General features: G+C 45.6%; 1 protein-coding gene across 1 annotated transcript in view; it reads left to right on the top strand.

Moving 5' to 3' along the window:
- LOC122795946 (survival of motor neuron protein-like) overlaps window positions 1-18,876 on the top strand; it is a 737,856-nt gene that overhangs the window by 79,628 nt on the left and 639,352 nt on the right. Inside the window, exon 2 of the mRNA XM_044064429.1 lies at window positions 3,779-3,850. Within this exon, the coding sequence (XP_043920364.1) occupies window positions 3,779-3,850 (72 nt within the window). The remainder of the gene's footprint in view (window positions 1-3,778; window positions 3,851-18,876) is intronic.

Raw genomic sequence — 18,876 nt, 5'->3', positions numbered from 1 at the left:
TCCAATTTGGATATACAAGTGCATCTCCCACAAGTCTGAGTGTTGGAATGTAAGAGGAGAGGGTTGTCTGTGTACATGAGGCAGTTACTACATTGCGTCAGGGTGCCTAAGTTCACCAGGTTAAGAGGAAAAAGCACAGGGAACTGACCTTTAGACATGCCTGGCGGGGTGGGGATTGACAAGTAGTAGATCTATTTCCTTGTAGAACTTTTAGTGCTGGTAGCACTTGAGTGCTACAGTAATTGCTAGAAGAAGTCTGGTAAAGTGCTAGACTAATAAGCTAGTATTACAAGTGCAGGAGAGGAGAGAGCTAGTAGATCTAAGGGAAAAATTGAAGAGCAGGCTCTGGCACCGCTCAGAAGCTTTCTAACAGTCCTGGATACAGCAATGCAAGAAACTCCTCCTCATGCACTGTCCTTTGTTTCCTTGTGTGTTTTTCATCACCCCTAGTAGGTATAATGATGCTCCTGATTTTCCCTACCCTTTTTCTATATAGCATACTATAACCCCGCCAGTCTTATATACATATTTATGATTATGCTTCTTTTAAAAGAGACCTGTAAGAGTCTTCATTTTCCAGCTCTTCCTTTCCTCTCTCTTTTTTAGCAGTTGCTGCATTGCATTTGAGCTGTTTATAGCCCTATCCCTGTTAGTCATCCCATTACCTACTTGGTTATGCATTTCTTGTTCTCTGACTCGTGGGGTTTTGATTGCCTCACCTTTCCCTCTGTTACCCTTTGGTTGTGTAGAAAGCTGTCTACTTTGGATTCCCATGGCTTCTCTGCTTCCCTTGTCTCCTAACTTCATTTATGATTGCATCAATTAACTACATATTATTTTCACTACCTTATCTTTCCTTCTAGTGCCAAAACATGCTGCAAAAGCATGTAAGAATGGAGGGGGGCAGGAGGGAGTGAAAACAAAGGAGAATAAAATAAGAGAGAAATCTGCTGTTCCTCTTATTCTCGTGGCAAGTTATTTTAACATGGCTTTCCATTTCTCCCTTCTTGTCCTAGGTTTCTGACCACCCATTCTTAAGATTACATTTGGATATACTACATCTTGATACCACCCCCATTTATGACTGGTCACATGGGCCACCAATCAGCCTTTATAATTTTTCAGTCTTCATTTACTCACCAACTGAATTGTCAGTTTCCCTCTTCAGCCCTTTGCAATCTCATTTATTTTCCTTCTCCAACACCTATCGCATATAACTAACTTTTAAACCAGGCTTACACCACATGTCTGCATTATCAGATCCTGTAACCAACATTCAGTAATGCTGGGGTATACTGCTAAAGAAAAAAATGCTGGGTATGATTTTTTTTTCTTTCATATGGAAAGTAAGCCAGTTAGGTTACTACTGCCTCTCACGATTCTACTTCAGTATGTTGAGTTGTATATCTACAACAGAAGGAGGAAACTGGTGCGGAGTAAGGTGAAGTCCCAAAACTGGAAAAACTTCCTTGTCAGCCTCAACAAAAAGTTGAGATCCCTTATAAAATCCTCTAAAGCTAGCTATGAAAACAGAATTGCAGCAGGTAGTAAAGACAACCACAAGGCCTTCTATAGTTATGTAAAGAATCTCCACTTCAGTACCCAGATTTGCTCTGAGCTGCTGCACAGTGGTACCTGCTGTACCAAGCCAACAGATATTGCCAATATACTGGCCAACAGATTTAGTGTCAACTTTACCCCTCCCCCCCACAGAGGATCAATCACAATACCAGTAGATTCCCAGGCACCTAGTATTACTGCTGAACAGGTTAAAATAGCACTATCCAAGACCAATAGCCTAGATAGCTGATAGCCTAGTACCAACCTATGATAAGCAACTCTGCTGTGTCTGTAGGACCTGACAGTATCCCTGGCTGTGTTCTACATGAACTACAGAGTGAACTGGAGCCTCATCTGTGTGTCCTGTTCAGTCACAGCCTCACCTCAGGCTTTGTCCCTACCAAATGGTGCACTGCTACAGTCTTCCCTCTCCACAAAGGAGGAGTGATTACAGACCCTGGGAACTATCGCCTAATTAGCCTGAGTAGTCTGATATGCAAAGCTATGGAACACATCATCATGCACCTAATAAACAAAGATATAGGGAATCTCCAAACTCTGGATCCCACACAGTTTGTTTTTGTGAAGGATAGATCATGCCTGCTCAACTTGGTCGACTTCTTTGAGTCAGTCACCAGAGCTGTGGATGAAGGCAGGGTGGTTCATACAGCCTGCCTTGATCTGGCCAAGGCCTTTGATACCATTCCCCACTCCGGAATCATAGAAAAACTCACTAAGCTTGGCATCAACCCCTATATCACCAGGTGGGTTGCAACCTACAGTGTGAAAGTAGCTGACACCAAGTCAGACTGCCGACCAGTCACGAACGGGGTACCACAGGTTTAGGTCCTGGTATCTACTTCTCTGAAGTCCAGGCCAACACGAAGGGACTCTGGCTGACAACATTGGCAGATGATTGCAAGTTGGGAGCTATTATTATACTCCCCAAGTGATGTCGACCTCCTACAGAAAGGTCCCACTGAGACCGACGACTGGTGTCAGAACCATGGCCTTAAGCCCGATGCCAAAAAATGTGTCGTCATCCCCTTTGGGAATAACCCGGTTCCCATGACTTACCACATTGATGGTAGTCCACTGAACACAGAAGGCGTTCTGAAAGATCTGGGGACACAGGTTGAAAGCAGCCTCGCCTTTGACCACCACATTGCCACTGTGGCCAGAAAGTCCCTCTATGTGGCACATCTCATTACTAAGGGTTTTGCATCCAGGAAGAAAGAGGTCATTGTCTCCCTCTACTCTTCCCTCATTAGGCCAAACATTGAGTACAATGCCCCATTTGGCATGTACCTCACTTAGACAACTGCAACAACTGGAGAGGCTGCAAAAGTACCTCACAAAGAGGATCTTAAGCCTTAAACACTTGTCCTATATGGGCGGACTCAAAAAACTCCCAACTATTCTCATATTGTCTACTTAGAGGTGATCTCTGCTTGACTTAAAAAGCCATGTCTGGCACAGCTCTGTTAGAAATGCTACATCTAAAGAAATCCAGTCTGTCCTCACTAAATGCTCCAGAGACCTCAACGTCATTACCACAATCAACAGAATGTGCTGGAGGGACAGGTTCATAACCCAGAGACTGGCCATTCTATGGATTAGACTTCCCATACATGTCAAACAGACCATCTCACTGGCCCACTTCAAGAGAAATCTTGATGAGTGGGTGGGAAATAGAAAATTTACCCTGGGGATCACTCCAGTGGCTCTACTCAACAGAACCACTGGGAGCTAAGGTCGAGTGGCACGATGCCAGGATAATCCTATGGGCTAGGCTTGTAAAGTCTCCAGGGCCATTATCCTAGAACACACCTATGAACCTATATGAAAACGAACGTGTCATTTTCTTTGTGAATGATTAATACTACCTAAACTTCACTTGTGTCAAATTTTGTGGGTAGTGTGTCCTGTACATGTGTCAGCATCTGCTTTTAAACTGTATTTTGCTGAAAGATGAATAACACATTCTGCACCCTCTTAAGTCATGCAATAGATTGACAGCGACTGCGCACACTGGATGCCTTTCTGCTCTTGTGAGGGGGCTTTGTCACTGCTTAGTAATTGACTAAACACTCCCAACAGTGTGACAGCTGTTTAAACTTGAATTGTGTCAGTTTTTGTGCACGTTTTATATTGATATGTTAAAGCTGTTTGAGGATTGAAGTACTACGGTACTAATTGATTTTTATTTTTATTTTAGAGTGATGATTCTGACATTTGGGATGATACTGCCTTGATAAAGGCTTATGATAAAGCAGTAGCATCTTTCAAGGTAATGTATTATTACTGGCTTTGCATTTAGTTTGCAGAGCTGGCATTTTCTTTTACATGTCTATTTAAGCTGAGCATTAGAACTGCCAACATTTCACTTCAGTTGCTGTACTGCATCATATTTTCATAGGGACTGTCGGGTAAAAGATGCTGTATATTTATCACTTTTTGGGGGGATTTTTCTAAGTAACTGTTTCATAACCATGCTTATTCACACTTGGTGAGAATATATTTTCATCAAGTTGCTGTGTTAGCCAGGCTTATTTAATTGTAAATGTTAACTTGTTTGTTGGCTATGTAAGTAGACTAATCCTTTTCAGCTCTTTCTTCCATTACCCAAGGCATTTTAAAGTAACTATTTTACTAAGCAGCATGTTTTTGACAGAGGGGGGCAAACTCGTATGGATACAGGGAAGAGAATGCTTCATATAGACTCTGTCAGTGATAATGAAATCCAACTGTTGAGAGGCAGCAGCATGAATCCATTGAACTGCATGTTACAGGTTACAGCTACGCTAAATCTTTTGGATAAGTGTAGTGAACCAGTCTGTGAGAAACGCAGTATAGACTGATAGCATGTCAGGGGTCTTCATACACCTTACCACCTCAGTTAAAAAATAAGATGCATTTCCTGTCTAACCAGTATTTCACTAAATTTTGTAGTCATTATTAAACACTTGTACAGTTATTGTAATCATTGCCTTTTTGAAAAGGCAGTTCGATGGATCCATTACTGTTTTTGAAGGGTGAGAGGAAGAGAAAAAAAATCCTCATGTTACTTCTGAGCCATCCTCCCCAACCCATTTTTCAAACTGTGATTTCTCATTATAATGTTACTTTTAAGCCATTCACCCTAACCCCATTTTTAAAGTGTGATTCCTTATGTGTAGTTTTTCTTCTGAGTTGTGCTGGATTTCTTTATTTTGGCTGAAATTTTGAGTACTGTAAAAGAATCCTCCCCTTCCAGCTTTATATCAGGGTGTACATACTACGTGCCATAAGTCATTGTGTTCCTTCTGGGGACTGCTGTGTTTGATTCTTGTCTTTGAAGGTTTCCTGTCCCATGCCTTAGCACCTTCATAGCTGCACTGTATTTCATCTGGGCCTTTAACCAGCTGAGTCTGTACCAGTAAGTATTAATTTTGCTTCTTTGTTCAGGAAGTTTCAACTCTTTCTTTGCATCATAGAACGAATATCTTGCCCGTCATTATTGCCTTTTTAGATTCAGTCATTGTCTCAAGACATTCAACATTAGATCAGTGTTGCAGTAGTTTAAGATATTTGGGTCCCATTCCCTGCCATCTGGCCAGCTTTTCAAAACTTAAGGGCATCCTCCACATGCTGTAACTATCAGGAGCTCAAACGGAGCTCCATATAGACACTGAGCCAAACGCTTCAGAGGTGTGATACTGCCTAAGTGCAGTCCTTCAGTGGGTTTTGTGGAACTGTCAGTCAGCTAGCAATCCTTTATGTCTGGACATACAATTCCCCTTTTGGGAAAACTTCCATGTTGTTTTTCTGAGGAGCATTTTTTTCTTGAGAAATTTTTATTTTTTTAGGTAGGAAGCTACTATATTTTGATCTGTCATTCCTTATCAGGGGGATTATTTACAGTATGAAAGCTTGTGTGAACAAGCTGTGTAGAAAAAATATTGGCTTAGTTTCCTTCATGTTTGTTTAGGGTTTTGGTGTTGGGCACAAAACTGGGCAATTTGTTTGTAGTTTACTTACCTCAAAATCGCATTTTTCACTGTTTTTAAGTTTTACTGACTCTTTCAGGTTCCACTACCCACAGTCATTGCCTGCTTCCTGCCTGATTCCATGCGGTTGCTGGTCTCCTTTGTTCTCCTTCTCCTGTCTACAAAAAGAAAAAGAAAGTAGTTGGGGAGTCTCTTGGTGTCAGGCTGGTTTAATTATGCCTTCTGCCTGACCCAGAGACTCCCCAGACTCTGGAATAGATTGCCCATACATGTCAAGCAGAGTGCCTCTTTGGCCCTTTTCAAAAGGAACCTTGACGATTGGATGGGAGAAAGGAAATTCACTCCGGGGATCACGTCAGTCGCCCTGCTAGACAGGGGTCCAGGGAAGTAAATAGTGTGGGAAGAAATAGCCAGAGAATTGTTATGGCTAGGCTTGTATAGGCCATAGGGCTGATAGCCTAGTACCAACCTATGGACCTATGATGAGCGACTCTGCTGTGTCTGGATTTTGTTTCTCCCTGTTCCCTCTGATGTGTAGCACCTACAGCTACTAAGGACTGGGGATAGACATTTCCTCTGTGGCTGCAAGGTTGACCTCCATGGGCAAGGAGGACCACTCTTCTTGGTCTCTGTTTGGGGTGGACTGACAGATGATGGTCCCTTTTCTGGCTGTGTAGTAGACACTTAGCCAGGAAATTGTGCCTGCCTTGGGTTGGTGAAATACCACTACTGTTATCGTTATGCCTTCGGATGGTACTTTTTCAGTGAGTCTCCCAGAAAAGTAAAAGTAAAAAAAAAAGGTGGCTTCTCCTGTTTTTCTATGAACTGAAAATTTGCTGGAATTTGCTCTGGTGTTAATTTTTGCTTTTACCTTTCCCACTTCCTCCTCATGGAAGAAAAGAGAAAAGGGATGCTCTTCATATTGAACACTGCTATAGTAGCCTTAGTTATATGGGCTATATCCTACAAGGCTATAACAGACATCCAGCTTCCAAAGCTTCAGGGCACCTTCCATGTGCCCAAACTGTCAAACAGCATGTTTGGGTGTGAAGCCCTTCAGATCTGTACTGTCACCAAAAGAGTACACTCCTCTGAGGCTTGTATTGATTGTCAGTTGGCTTGTGCCTTCCTTAGCTGGGTAGATAAGTTCCCTTTGGGGGGAAAAAACATCAATTTTTTTATATTGATATTTTATTACTTTACTCTTCAGGAAAGTTATTTTAAAACAATGAGTGTTATGTTTTAACAGATTGTCTTAAAACTGTAATGTATTTTTAAATGAAGCACTGTTTGTTTCTGTCAGTTTAAAAGTGGTGCTGTCTAACTGATAAACTGTTTTCTGTGGAGAAATTGTGTTTGTTTTAAGTTTGAAGGGCTGTCGCATTGTTTGAAAGTGCTTTTACTGTTTTTTTTCTTATTAAAAAAAAATTTACTTTTGTGGACTGGTAGTTTTACTGACATTATTGCTTGTTTTCCCTAAGAGAGAGGGATCATTTTTACCTTGACCGTGGAACAGATTGTCATTCCCATGGTCAGTCCTTCTTCCACACACAAAAAGAAAAAGTTAAGCACACAGCCTTTGCTCCACAGCAGACTATAAATTTGTCTCAGCTGCAGGTGGTTGACTCTGCTGTGGCCATTTGTTGTACCTCAGACCACTCCACTCCACTCCTCTTTTACTCTACATCCCTATGATGTAGCACCTACAGCCACGATGAACCAGGGGTTAGCCACATCCTCGATGGCTGTTGGGGTCCCCTCAGTGGGCAAGGGAAAACCACTCTTGTCAGCCTTGGGAGAGGGAACAGGGAAGGTTTCCCTGTTGTCAGAATGCTGTGCCCATACCTGGGGAAGCAGCAGTTGCCATTAGTAAAACAGTTTGCTCCATTTTTCCCTGTCAAAAAGAAACAGAAAACCAAATATGTATCTACGCCTTTTCAAATTTCTTTGGATGAGATTAGTTTACTAGGACTGGTTCAGGGTTTGATTCAGACTATTGATCCTTCTTGTAGAGTAGTTTACAGTGAATGAAAGAGGGATGCCTCCTTTCTTGAAAGGTTTCAAGATTCTGAATCTCAACAGGAAAATGCAGGGACAGATTCAAGGTTTTCTCTTCAGTTTTCTGATTCAGACTAAGAGGAGAGCTCTCTTTCTGAATCTCCGTGTGGGGGTGCTCTTATTCTGAGACTCTTATTAGAATGTCTCTGTTTTCAGAACAGAACCAAGACGCTATCCTGCAAAAAAAGGAAGCCAATCTGGTGGTCCCCTGCCATAAACAAACTGTACAACAGAAGGAAGAAACAGTTGCAAAAGAGAGTAAAATCCCATGAGTGTGGAGCTCCCTGGTCAGCCTCAGTAAGAAGCTGAGATCCCTTATAAGATCCTCCAAAGCTAGCTACGAAAACAAAATCACCACTAATTCAAAGGACAACCACAATGCATTATATGTCAAGAATCACGATGGCAACACCCACATCTGCTCTGAGTTACAGCACAAAGGCACGAAAATTACAGAACCATCTGATATTGCCAACATCCTGGCAGATAGGTTCAGTGCTAACTTTACCCCCCCTAAAGGGCCAATATCTATACAGGAAGAATGCAGAGTCCCTGTAATCACAACTACGCAGGTAAAAGCTGCACTCTCTAAAGCCAAAAACACAGCATCCATGGGACCAGACAACATCCCAGGCTACGTTTTACACGAACTTCAGAATGAACTGGCTCCCCACTTAAGCACCATGTTCAATAATAGCCTCGCATCAGGCTTTGTGCCCTCTGAATGGTGCACAACAACAGTTATCCCACTCCACAAAGGGGGAGCCACCACTGATCCTGGGAACTATCGACCTATTAGCCTGACTGGCCTGGTCTGCAAGGCCATGGAAGTATCATCATAGAACTCATAAACAAAGACATTGGTAACCTCCAAACTCTGGGTCCCACCCAGTTGGGTTTGTGAAAGGCAGATCATGCCTCCTTAACCTTATCGATGTCTTTGAGGCAGTCACCAAAGCCGTAGATGGGGTTAAGGTGGTTCACACAGCCTATCTTGACCTTGCCAAGGCTTTCGACACCATCCCCCATTCTGGAATTATAGCTAAACTCACTAAACTAGGTATAAACCCCTACGTCACAAGATAGGTTGCCAACTGGCTCACTGACGGAACCCACAATGTAAAAGTTGCAGACTCCACATCTGACCTCAAAGCAGTGACAGGTGGTGTACCACAGGGTTAAGTCGTGGGACCTCTCCTGTTTGGTATCTACTTCTCTGAAGTATAGGCTAACACAGAAGGCCTCTGGCTAACGTAGTTCGCAGATGACTGCAAATTAGGAGCCATAGTCAAGTCCCAAATGATGTGGACATCCTACAGAAGGGCCTCACTGAGACAGATGCCTGGTGTCAAAGCCATGGCCTCAAGCTCAATGCCAAAAGGTGCAGTGTCATCCCCTTTGGTAAAAACTCTGTACCCATGAACTACCACATAGGCAGCAATCTTGGGACCCAGGAGGACAGTAGTCTCTCCTTTAATAGTCACATCGCCACAGTAGTCAGGAAGTCCTTCTACGTGGCACACCTCATCATAATAGGGTTCTCATCAAGGAAAAAAGAGGTTATTGTTCCCCTCTACTCGACACTCATTAGACCCATTATAGAGTACAATGCTCCTTTTAGAATGTACCTCACAAGGCATCTGCAGCAGCTGGAAAGGCCACAGAAGTACCTCACAAAGAGGATTGCTGGCCTCAAGCATATGCCCTACACTGACTGCCTCAAAAAAATTCCAGCTTTACTCCATAGCATATCGCCTACTCCGAGGTGATCTCTGCCTAACATATAAAGCTATGTCAAACCCAGGGCTGTTGGACATGCTACACCTAAAGAAATCCCAATCCCTCCGAGCTACACACTCTAGGGACATAAACCTTGTCACCACAATAAACAGGACATGCTGGAGGGATAGATTCATGTCCCAGAGACTTCCCATACTCTGGAACAGGCTACCCATCTATGTCAAGCAAAGTTCTTCATTAGCACTCTTCAAGAAAAATCTTGATGAGTGGATGGGAAATAGGAAATACACCCCAGGGATCACTTCTGTGTGTCTGCTCGACAGTGGCACAGGAAACTAAGTTTCTTGGGTGGCGTAAGCCAGGGAACCTTGTTGACTAGACTTGTGTAGACCCTTGGGCAGATAGCCTAGTGCCTACCTATGAACCTATAACACTGACAAGGTTTCTTAGCCCCTCTAAAAATACCATGCATTTTTTACAAAAGGATTTTCCAGAACCTACACTCATTCCTGCTGTCCTGTCTGCTTTAGAGGATGTGTGCTTTACTGCCTGTAGTTTTCTTGATAGCCAGCCAGCTGTCCCTAAAAAAGGCAAATAGGATGTATAAAGTTTCTCAGTCTTTTAAATTTTTATACACTATTCCCAAACCTGACTCTGTAGCTATAGCCTTAGTTGACTCCTTTGTTGCTAAGTACTTTAATTTCAAGCCTGCTGTTTCTAATAAGGATGGGAAAATTATTGATATGTATGGGGAAAAGGGTATATTTCTGCAACTTTGAATTTCAGGATTTTAAATTGCCAGACTTGTATGTTAACGTTTATTCTGACATATTGTGAAAGTATGAAGAATATTTTATCTACAGTTTCTTCTTGTGAAGAACACACTGTTGATACTTCAAGGATTATGGCCACTGGTACAGTTATAAGGAGGCTTGCTTGGTTGCATTCTCAGAACCTTCCAGATGTTAAAAATTGGATTTTAAATTTTCCCATGGCTAGAGATTTATTGTTTTGCCCCTGTGCTGCACAAGTGATCAAAAAGTGTAATGAAAGGAGCAAAGTGATCCAGGGAATCTCAGATTTTCAGTCCTCCTTTTCCAGATTGCCCATTGGGTTTTCTTTCTCCTCATCCAGTTTTGGCCAAAAAAGTCTCAACAGAATTCAAGTAATCAGACATTTAAGAAGTGGCAAGGAGGTTCCAAAAAAGAAGTCTCAAACTTCCCAAAACCAAGGACACTCCAAGTGTGAAATACTATTTAAGAGACCTTGTTGCCCTCCTCCCACCCTGGCCGGCTTCTGTTCCAGAAAGTCTGAATCTCCATTTTTTTTCTCTCTTTGGCAACAGGATTTTTCAGACAAATAGGTTCTGAAAATCATTTAATCAGTGTTGCAGGTGAAAGTGGGAGGAAATTCCTTTCCAGGTGGCCATTCCTTATCCTGCAGATCAGACTGTTTTGTCTGCACCTGTTCTTCATCACATACTGTCCCAAGGGTGATAGAACCAGATGTTCTTTGTGTTTCACTGTTGCAGTCATTACACTTATCTGCCTGCAGGTAGCCCTCAGTCGGCCTGAATACCAGAGTCTTGGGATTTCTGCATTGGATGCTGTCACCTCTTCCATGACGTCCGGTCATCAGGGGTATAAAACATGCAGCCGACGCCATTACATCATCTTTTCTTGCTGAGCAGAGCCCGAAGCAGAAGCAGTTCGCAAGTGCCGGTCGGCCGCTACCTAAAATTTTCATTAATAGAGTTTCAAACCTAAAGTCTTCTAAAGCGAAGTACCCCATTGGGGATCCTTTTTTCTTGCTCTAACCGATGTCAGAAAAAGTTAACAATTGTCTTGCCTGTGGAAAGCAAATACCTCACAGAGATTTTCATTCTTACTGCATCATCTGTTTAGGCCCAGACCATGACGTTCCTCGCTGTCGGATTTGTGCCCTGTTCAACTCCCGAACTACTGGTTGTCGGGCTATCTTTGTCACTAAATTCTTTTGCTCTCGTTCTCCGTATTCCAAAATGGCTTCGATAAGCCATCCGACTACTGTTCTTCTGAAAAAACATAAGGATAAAGACAGAGAGAGACCACATGTGTCCAAACTGCCGATGATGCTTCCGTTAAGCTAGTCGACAGTCTGCCAGTACTCAGTGAAGCGCTTTCGCAGCCCCTGATAACCGCTTCTACAGATTCGCAGGCCTCTACTGAGACCCATTTGGAGTCTGGTATGTGCGAGATGCTTCTTCGACTATGGAACCTGCGGATGTCTCTACCTTGGATGGGTCCGGAGCCGCTGTGCAGGCTTCTGAGGGTGTATTCAGACCTTCCGATGTTCGTATTAAACAGACTACTTCGTTTCCGACTAAAACTACTGAATTTCTCATGCCCAGAGTTCGCACTTCGCTTAGGAAATCGATGACCAAAATGCATTCTCAAGCTCCCATGCCTCAGAAACAAATGCTTAGAATGGCTGAAGACCTTATTACTTTAATCAGTTGAAGCCAGCCTTCCCCCTCTAAAAGACAAATAATTGATTTTCCTTCTAATTCTACAGATCACGAGTCTGATGACTTTTACCTCTCTGATTACCAGGTCATACCCTTATCTACCTACGAGGACTCCAGATGCAGATGATTTCATTCCCTCTGCCTCCCCCCCAGAGGACTTTTCTTTCGGTGGAACCCTGCATACCCTTTGAGTGCATTTCTGCTGGGAGTGCCAGGACTACCCACAGTCCAAAAAGAGACTCAGGGAATTTTTAAACTTGCCTCAGCACGGCCCCTAGCTATCCCCTCTGTTCTGGAAATTGTAGATGATGTCTTCATGGAATCCAGTCTTAGCCCTGATACTTTACCACCAGCTCCTGGAAAGCCTGACAGGTACTACAAAGTACCTGACTCTCACAAATTTATTTTCAAAAATCCCACTGCGGATCCAGAGACCATTTCCCAGGGACCTAAAGGTATTAAGGCTACTACAGCCAAAATACCTACCCCTTCGGATAGGGATTCTAGGGCTTTAGACAGATGGAGGAAGAAGGTATGTACCTCTGCAACTCTTACCATCAGAGCTTTAAATTGCCAGTTTCACATGTTGAAGTACCAGCAGCATATTATGGAACTAATTAAACAAAAAATTATGTTGATTCCAGATTGTGCAAAAAATATTTACAAGAGTTGATGCATTCTGCAAACCAAGTTGGAAAACATACTTTGCAGTGTGTTTTTTATGCCTTAGAAGCATCTTGCAGGGCTGCTGTCACTGGGTCTGTTCTGAGAGGCATGCTTGGCTGAAGGAAGAAATCTTGCTAGACCATGTCAGAACAAAACTACTAGATGCTCCATTAAACCAAGAACGTTTGATGTTATGTGATCCTATCTCGCCTACATTCTGTACTGATGGGTTCGGAGCCGATCCTCGGCTCCGACTCAGCACGCTATACTATAGAGCGAAGTCTCTAATTGGCTGAGCTATTCTATATCCCAGGATGCACCACCACCACTTCCCCAGATCTCGTTTGCCGCTTGACAGCAATAGACGTGGTCTCAACTTGGCTGGGCTAAGTACTCTTTACTGACAAATTTTCTGTCAGAATTTCTCTAATTTTTCACCCAAAAGCTGTTTTAACAGCTACTTATCACTTGTTGAGTGTTTTTGTGAGGGAAAGTTGTGTGAATTTTCGCAGCGTTAGGTTCCCGCTCTTATTGGTAGAGGTTTTCCTCGCGCTCTAGTTCAGGATATTTGTGTTTAAAATTACTGTTAAAAATTTTTTGTGGTACTTGTACATTAACATCTAGGTCCCATTTTAGTTAGAGGGGCCTTGCTCTCGCGCTCTGTTAGAGCGTTGTTATAGTTTACCTGTTTGTCTGTTTCGGAGCCTATAGGTCAAATCCTGCTTAAGTTAGAGGGATTTGGTTCTCAGTGCTTACTTTTTGTCCCTAGTGGTTGTTTGTGTTTTCCTAGTGATGTCGAAAGAACATAGACCTTCGGGTTTTAAAAAATGTACCAAGTGTGTGGGTACAAGATGTCTATAACGGATGATCACTCGCTGTGTGTTTATTGCTTAGGGCCTAAGCACCTTCAAGAGTCGTGTAGTGTATGCCACTCTTTTTCTTCTCGTGTCCTCCAAGAGAGGAAAAACAAATTGATATTGAAAGGGATGATCTCCCCTTCCTTTGAGGAGGCTTTATCTTCTTCCCCCTCTCCTTCCAGGAAGAAGAAGTCTTCGGCTCCGACCAGTCCGTCGGAGCCGACAGCAAAGAAATCAAGGCAGGCTTCTCCGTCGGCTCCACGGACTTCGGAGCCGAGGTCGGAACGGTCTGCCTCGGTGCCTCCAGCCTCGACTCCTCTGTCTTCGGAGCCAAGCGCTCGAGCATCGAGAGGTGTGTCACCTTCGGCTCCAATGGTTTCGGAGCCGAGAAAGGTCGCACACTCAGACTCTTCTACCTCGGCGCCGAAGTCCCTGTCGGCTCCGAGGGAAATTGCTGTGCTGGTGGAATCTCCCTCGGCGCCGATACTGCTTGAGACTATTCGGAGCCGGTCACCCAGTCTTTCGGAACCGGTGGAGAAGTCAACTCGGGCCCGATCGGTCTCTTCTCGGTCCTCGAGGATGTCTGATTCGGATATTGACAGGGTGCTTCAAAGGCTGTTTCAGTCTCCAGTCTTCCAAAAGTTAGTCTCGGCTCCAGCCCAGTTGGCTCCGGAGCCGATTGTCCACCCTGTTGTCTTGGTTCCTCCTCCAACAGCCTCAGCACCGTTGGAGTCAGTGCTGGTGGAGCCGGTGGAGGTTTTTGGGTCGGCTCCGACCCTTACTCCAACCCTGACCCTCGGATCGGAGTTCGGTACACGGACCTCCTCGGTCGGCCCCGGGGGTGACGCTTCGGGTGCGATGCTTTCGTTTCCGAGCCTCCCTCTTGGTGCTTCGGCTGCGGGAGTGCCTTCTACCGTTGTGGCCTCGGGGGTCGGACCTTCCCAGGACTCGGGGGGGTCTGGCCTTCAGGGTCATGAGGAGTGCTTTAGCCAAATCTTCCTTGGCTACCTCCACCATCTCTCCAACACCTTCCTTGGCATGGAGACTTGTTCCTTTGTTGTCCCCCTGTCTCAAGACAGCGGAGCCCTGGGGCCTGAGGTCACCCCCATTGGGGATTCCTCCCTTCTTGGGGGTCCTTCCGAGGCTTCTTCGGAGGAACCTCCCAGGAAGAGACGGTGTAAGAGGAAGCACGTCGACTCGCCTGATGAGTCTCTCACCTCGGACACCGACCTCGATGATGCGGAGGGGTCCCCCAAGTCGTCCTCGGATGATGTCTCCTTTGTGGACATCTTAGAAATCCTCAAGCAACGAGGCGACTGGCAGTCCAAACCCCCTTCCGCTGAGGAGTCTATCTTCCTCAAGGCCTTCGGGGCTCAGCCTTCCGCCTCCTGGGTGTCTCCGCCCTTCGATGAGCTCCTGGATTTGATCTCTCGAAGGGCGTGTGAGCACCCAGATTCTGTGGAACCGGTGCCAACTTGCCCGAATAAATTTCTGTCAGCCCCCCCCCCCGAAAGGAATTCTTATCTAAAGGTGTGGCCGTAGATGCCCTGGTGGTGGCATCTGCTACCCAGCAAGATGTGGCAGAGGCTTCGACGTCCGTCCATCCTCCTAATAAAGAGTCCAGGAGTATGGATCGGTACGGGAAGCGCACCCTTACTTCAGCAGCCTTTACTTTAAGGTCTCTGAATTACCTGACGCACTTCACCAGACTTCAGAGGGATCTGGTCAAGGAGCTTTCAGATACCCTCTCTGGTAACCTACCTGAGCAGTTGGCCAAGACGGTTAGCTCTCAGTTGGCTACCCTGTCATCAATATCGAACTCGTCCATGAGGCTCATTTCATATGCGGCCGAAGGGGCGAGTAGAGCGGCGGGTACAGGTGTTGCTCTACGGAGACAGGCCTGGCTCCGCCTGTGTCATTTTGCGGAGGCCTTCAAGTCTTCCTTTGCCGATGCTCCCTTTGATGGGTCCTCCTTGTTTGGACCCAAGGTAAAGGACACCTTGACCCGCTGTGAACAAGAGGGTAAGACCTTGACTGCCGTAGGGGCACGGTTTTCCACCCCCTTCTGGCCTTATCCCAAGGCTAGAAGAGGGGGGAAAATGTGGTTCCGCAAATCTCAGAAGACTTACCCCTCACAGCAGGATGATCCCCCTTCTAGAGGCAGAGGAGGGGGATATTTTTCAGGAAGACGCAGTCCCAGAGGCGGCAGAGGCCCCCACAACACTGGAGACCGCAAGTCCTTTCATGTCTCCTTACCCTTCCAACATCCCTGAAGGATTGCCTGACTGCGCCGCTCCGGAGCCAGTCGGGGGTCGTTTTTCGAGGCACCTAAAGGCCTGGGGGAATATCACTGAGGACCGATGGGTGCTCCGGATCATTGCCGGAGGTTACAACATCCCCTTTTCTCAGCCCCCCCCCCCACTATCCCGAAAAATCCCAGACCCACCACCCAGTCAACGGGATCTCGCAGCCATCGAAATTTCAAAGCTACTTCAAAAAGGAGTCATCCAACCGGTCCCCGAAGACCAGACCGGATTAGGGACTTACTCAAGATTCTTTTTGGTGCCAAAAAAGACCGGGGACATGAGGCCCATCTTGGATCTCAGCAAGCTCAACCGTTCTGTCAAGAAGTCCAAGTTCCGGATGGTCACCTTACAATCCATTCTCCCGCTGCTGGAGAAAGGTGTTTGGATGTGCTCCATAGATCTCAAGGATGCCTATTATCACATCCTGATAGATCAGGCATCCAGGAGACACTTGCGCTTCAGCCTGGGAGACAGTCATTTCCAGTTCTGTGCACTGCCCTTTGGTCTCACCACAGCCCCCAGGGTGTTCACCAAATGTTTGGCGGTGGTGACTGCTCACCTGAGAAGTCTAGGATTCCAGGTGTTTCCATACCTAGACGACTGGCTCCTTACTGCCACCTCCAGGCGTCTACTCTTAAAAAACCTAGCAGCCACTATTTCTCTTGGCAACTCCCTAGGAATCACCTTCAATTGGGCAAAGTCGGTGTTGCTGCCATCTCAGCGCATACGGTTTATCGGAGTAGAGATAGACTCAAAGCAAATGCGGGTCTATCTTCCTACAGAGGATAGAAACATTACAATCTCAAGTCCGAGCATTGCTCTCCAAATGCCAAGCCCCAGCAAGAATGGTCCTACAACTGTTGGGTTCCATGTCGGCTACCGTTCTCCTAGTTCCCTTAGCAAGATTGCACATGAGGATTCTCCAGTGGCTCCTGTCAGTCCAGTGGTCGTATCAGGATCTCCCTATCAGTCACCTCATTATAATAACGGAGACATGCAAACAGGACCTCCGTTGGTGGCTTCTTTCCTCCAACCTGGATCAGGGGCGACCCTTCGTTCCTCCACCTCCAGTGGCCACTTTGACTACGGATGCCTCCCAGACGGGGTGGGGGGGACATTACCTGGGCAGGTCAGTCCAAGGCAAGTGGCACCCCAACGAGAGTTCCTTACACATCAATATACTGGAAATGAGGGCGGTGCTTCTATCGCTATGAGCACTACACAGTTACCTCCCCCAGGGCATGATTGCCGTTCAGTCTGACAACATGTCAGTAGTCTGGTACCTGAACAAGCAGGGAGGGACCAGGTCCTATCCCCTTTGCAGAGAGGCCATGAAAGTATGGGATTGGGCTATTGCAACCAACCGTTTCATGGTAGCAACACACATTCCGGGGAGATCCAATGTGATAGCCGACAGACTGAGCAGAACTATTCTCTCCCCGCACGAGTGGTCTCTGAACGTGGCAACTCAGATCTTCAGAAGATGGGGAACTCCTTGTTGCGACCTCTTTGCAACTCCCCTCAACACGAAATGTCTACAGTTCTTCTCTCACCCCAGTTCCGGGGGGGTTTCCCAAGGACGCCCTAGTCCAACCTTGGCCCACCGGCCTACTGTACGCCTTTCCACCGGTTCCCCTTCTTCCCAGGGTGATCCAGAAGGCGATTCACTTGCAGTGCAAGATGATTTTAGTTGCCCCATACTGGCCTCGTCAAGTCTGGCTGCCCTTTCTTCGGAAATACGCACTGGACGGTCCATGGTTTCTGGACCAGGTGCCAGATCTTTTGATCCACCAGTCGGGACAGCTTCATGAGTCCATTCACTCATTGAGGTTAACAGCTTGGCTCCTCCACTTCCGACTATAGTCAGGAACCAGGTTTTGGACTCGGAAGTCATACATATCTTGTCCTCGGCCCACAAGAATTAGACTAAGAAGATGTATAACAGCAAATGGAAGAGATTCGCCGTTTGGGCCCAACTCCGGGGATTAGATCCCATTACTACCCCGGTGTCTGAAGTTTTGAAATTTTTGGCTTCCTTATTCAATCAAGGTTCTTCGGTCTCTACCATTAAGGTTCAATTAGCAGCTATTTCTAATTTTCATGAGAGTATAGACCCACCTTTGATGAGCAATAAGTTGTGTAAAGCCTTCATGAAAGGTGCTGGGCTGCTACGACCTCCGATTTCTCATCCCGCTCCTCCGTGGGATCTTAATTTCATATTAGGTGCTTTGACCTCTTCTCCCTTTGAACTGGCAGCAACTTGTGACTTGAAATTTCTTTCTTGGAAGACTGCCTTTTTGGTGGCAATTACATCAGCCAGAAGAGTTTCGGAACTCCAAGCACTATGTGTCAAACCACTGTACCTGTTTTTTCACAAGGATAGAGTATCCCTCAGGCCTAATCCATCCTTTGTTCCCAAAGTTTGTTCTAGTTTTTGTCTCCAACAGTAATTGGAACTCCCAGTTTTCTTCCCCAACTACTCAGACAGAGCGGAATTTATCTTCCATTCATTGGATGTTCACAGGCAATTGCGTTTCTACTTAAATAGGACGCATCAAACACGGAAAACAGATCAGTTGTTTGTGTCCTTTTCAGACAATAAATTGGGCAAAGCCGTCACGAAGGTCACTATTGCCAAGTGGATTAGAGACTGTATCAGTCATACTTATCTTCTTTCTAATAGAGAGCTTACAACCTCTGTGAAAGCTCATTCTACAAGGGCTATGGCTACTTCAACAGCCTTTCATTCCAAGCTTGCCATTAGTGACATTTGTGCTGCGGCTACCTGGTCCTCTCCTCACACCTTTATTTCTCATTACAAATTGGATGTGGCATCTCGGGGGCGAGCTTCCTTCGGTTCCACAGTTCTCAGGAGCGTTTTCCATTGAGCCACCCAGGAATCAGGTGCTAGGGACGCTGTCCCATCAGTACAGAATGTAGGCGAGATAGGATCACATAACATCTTTTAGTTATGCACTTACCCTAACTTTAGATGTTTGGGATCCATCTCGCCTACATTCCTAATAACCCTCCCTCCTTCCCCCTGCCTTGGAGATCAGAAGAGACCGGACGGTTCAGTTTAGCCGTTTCATCTTGAAACACCTGGCAATGTTATTTCAGCTGTCTATGACTGTGTGCATGTGTGCGGACAAACAAGATCTGGGGAAGTGGTGGTGGTGCATCCTGGGATATAG

This window comes from Protopterus annectens, chromosome 2.part2, assembly GCF_019279795.1.
Source record: "Protopterus annectens isolate FY-2018-M chromosome 2.part2, PAN1.0, whole genome shotgun sequence".
Lineage (NCBI taxonomy): Eukaryota > Metazoa > Chordata > Ceratodontiformes > Protopteridae > Protopterus > Protopterus annectens.
This window is presented reverse-complemented; position numbering and strand designations above follow the sequence as displayed.